Here is a 2,855-nt window from a genome sequence, read left to right as displayed (position 1 = left end):
TTCGCAAGAAAAGATAAATGTCAAGTTTCCACGGATAAATACGAAATTTTGAAGATAATTACGAAGATCGGAAAAAAATGGAATATCTCCATTTTTATGCTATGACGGCTTAAGGGCAGAAGAGGAAAAGCGTAAACCAACCTAGGAGCCAGTATATAAGGAGTCCTAGGCGAGAGGCATGGGGAGAGACTTTTTGGACAGCAAACTTAGCACTTAGCAATTAGGCAACTTTCCGTTTTTGTTATTTCGAGCTGTGACTCAATTAGGTTTAGCCGTATTAGGGTTTTTAGAACTAGGAATCTCGCCGACAGCTCTCGAGCCCTGGCTTATACCTTGTTGTAAACGCTCATACGCAAATTCGGGATAAGACTTCTCATTGCTCTCTTTTTACGATTTCTTATACTTTATCGTTGTTATCTCGTGTTCTGATTGCTTGGCGTGTGGTATTAGCTGATATCCGGGACCTCTGGAAAATTAGGGTTTTCCTAGTTTCCTAATTTAAACGGAAATCGACAGTGCGAATTTCGGTTCCCACAAATGTGTAAACGTCAACTGATATGTTTAATACTTTTTGTTAATGTTTTATATCAACGGATATGTTTAATCTAATCTTCAATGTAACATATATTAGTCTATATTGTGAGCTTTTGCAATATTAATTCCCTAATATCCGAACGTGCTAATTAATGTAGAAGTCACAACAAACCAACACAACGAACTCTATGTTGGAATGGTATTTACAAACCGGAATGAATTTAAATTGCATATGGCCTTATATGCAATTAGTAAGAAGTTCCGGTTTCGTAACATCAGATCAGCACCAAATGGAATGGTTTTAAGGTGTTTTAGCTCCAACTGTCAGTGGAGGGTATACGCCACAAAGTTAAATGACTCGGACGTCTACGAGATAAGAAAACTCGATCCCATTCACACCTGCTCTGTGGACGATAGATCCGGTTATCAGTCTCAAGTTACACATCATGTTGTTGGAGAGATGATGAAAGCTCGTTTCAATGGTAGTGGCGGTGGTCCAAAGCCTGGAGAGATACGTCAAGTCATGCAAGGAGACCATGATGTCTGTATATCCTACTGGAAAGCTTGGCGTTCAAGGGAAATTGATTTGGAATATGCCAAAGGAAACTCACGAGGCTCTTACAGTCTACTTCCTGATTACCTCCGTAAACTAGCAGAAGCAAACCTTGGAACCTTGGCCGAGATTGAATCTGAATACAAGGACAACATAGGAAATAAGTTTAAATACATGTTTCTAGCTATGGGTGCCTCTATTATGGGATTTGAGTACATGAGAAAAGTTGTAGTTGTCGATGGAACCCATTTGAGAGGAAAATATGTTGGGTGTCTTCTAACTGCTTCTGCCCAAGACGGCAATTACCAAATGTTTCCACTAGCCATTGCTATCGTCGACGAAGAAAACGATAACTCGTGGGAGTGGTTCTTCAAAAATTTACAAGCATTCTTTCCAAATACAAACAATATAGTGTTTGTATCTGATAGACATTCATTCATCTATTACAGATTGGCCAAGGTAAGTAAAGGCTTTATAATATTACATAACTGTTTTTATATCCGGAAATTGTTGTATTAAGGATAATATCTTTATATCCAGAAATCAAAAATTTAGCCGGATAATGCATCAGGTTTATCCAGAAGCGAAACACTGTGCATGCATCCTTCATTTAAAGAGAAATATCAGGACTTATTACAAGGATAAGAATCTAGGATTCTTGGTTGCAAAGGCTGGAAAGGCATATAGGTTGGCTGACTTCTACAAGAATTTCAATGAGATAAAACATGTCAATGCCTCTTGTGCAGATTATATAATTGGAATAGGATTTGAGCATTGGGCGCGTTCCCATTTCCCTGGACGTCGCTACAATATTATGACGAGTAACATTGCGGAATCATGGAATGCAGTGCTTCGTGAGGCCAGAGAATACCCTATATTGGCCCTTGTAGAATTTATTAGAGCAAAGCTAATGTCTTGGTTTTCTGCTAGGGGCTCAACAATCTCAGCAAGTTTAGACAAATTCACACCGAAAGTAATGGAAATTCTCGCCGCAAATTTCGAGTCTTCGGCAGGTTTTGAAGTGAAGAAAATAAAACACTTGGAGTATGAAGTACGGAACAAGGAAGGGTATTCTTTCCACGTCGACATTTCCAAACGATTTTGTAGTTGTTTTGAGTTTTAACTCCTCGAAATTCCTTGTCAACATGCAATAGCAGCGGCCATCGTAGCCAAGATAAAAGTCGATTCATTGGTAGCTGAAGAGTACACCAAGAATGCAATGGTTGCTGCCTATGTGGGTAGTGTCTCTCCAGTGATTGATACCGATGATATCATAGAACTTACTGGTCAATTGTCCGAGTTAGATATGCTTCGTCCGTCTAGCAGGCGTCCCCCTGGCCGTCCACTCAAGAAACCTTTCCTATCTCGTGGCCAAGTTCGTGTAAGTACTTTAAATTGTTTATAATGTCTAATTATATGATGGTTAATATGTTTTTCATTGAATTAATTATTTATTTTGTATTGTTCAATAGATGAAGATACCAAGAAGACGAACTGTATGTAGTCATTGCAAAGGTTGTGGTCACAATTGTGCAACATGCAAAACCCCTATCATTTAAGATGTCTTACTAATAAGAAAGGGATATTCCCGGTGATGGAGTTGTACGGAAAGAGGAAGGATAAAGAATTAAGTTTGTTAAGACAAAAACTACTATCTGTTTAATATCTAATATGTGATTACTTATATGGCGTGAGAGTTGAAGTTGTGATGGAACACCGGTTGTTAAATAAATTAATGAAATCCCTTTCTTTATTTGTCTTGCAATTC

The 2,855-nt window shown here is 38.4% G+C and overlaps 1 protein-coding gene across 1 annotated transcript; it reads left to right on the top strand.

Moving 5' to 3' along the window:
* Positions 1–766: 766 nt before the first annotated feature.
* On the top strand, positions 767–2,646 carry LOC106430665. The gene is made up of 4 exons (XM_013871442.2): positions 767–1,546; positions 1,659–2,100; positions 2,242–2,468; positions 2,560–2,646. The coding sequence occupies exons 1-4, from the start codon at positions 767–769 to the stop codon at positions 2,644–2,646; spliced, it is 1,536 nt and encodes a 511-aa protein (XP_013726896.2).
* The last annotated feature ends 209 nt before the right edge of the window (positions 2,647–2,855 follow it).

Source organism: Brassica napus, chromosome C7 (genome assembly GCF_020379485.1).
Source record: "Brassica napus cultivar Da-Ae chromosome C7, Da-Ae, whole genome shotgun sequence".
NCBI classification, from domain to species: domain Eukaryota; kingdom Viridiplantae; phylum Streptophyta; class Magnoliopsida; order Brassicales; family Brassicaceae; genus Brassica; species Brassica napus.
The sequence above is the reverse complement of the archived record's forward strand: the minus strand, read 5'-3'. Positions and strand labels throughout refer to the sequence as shown.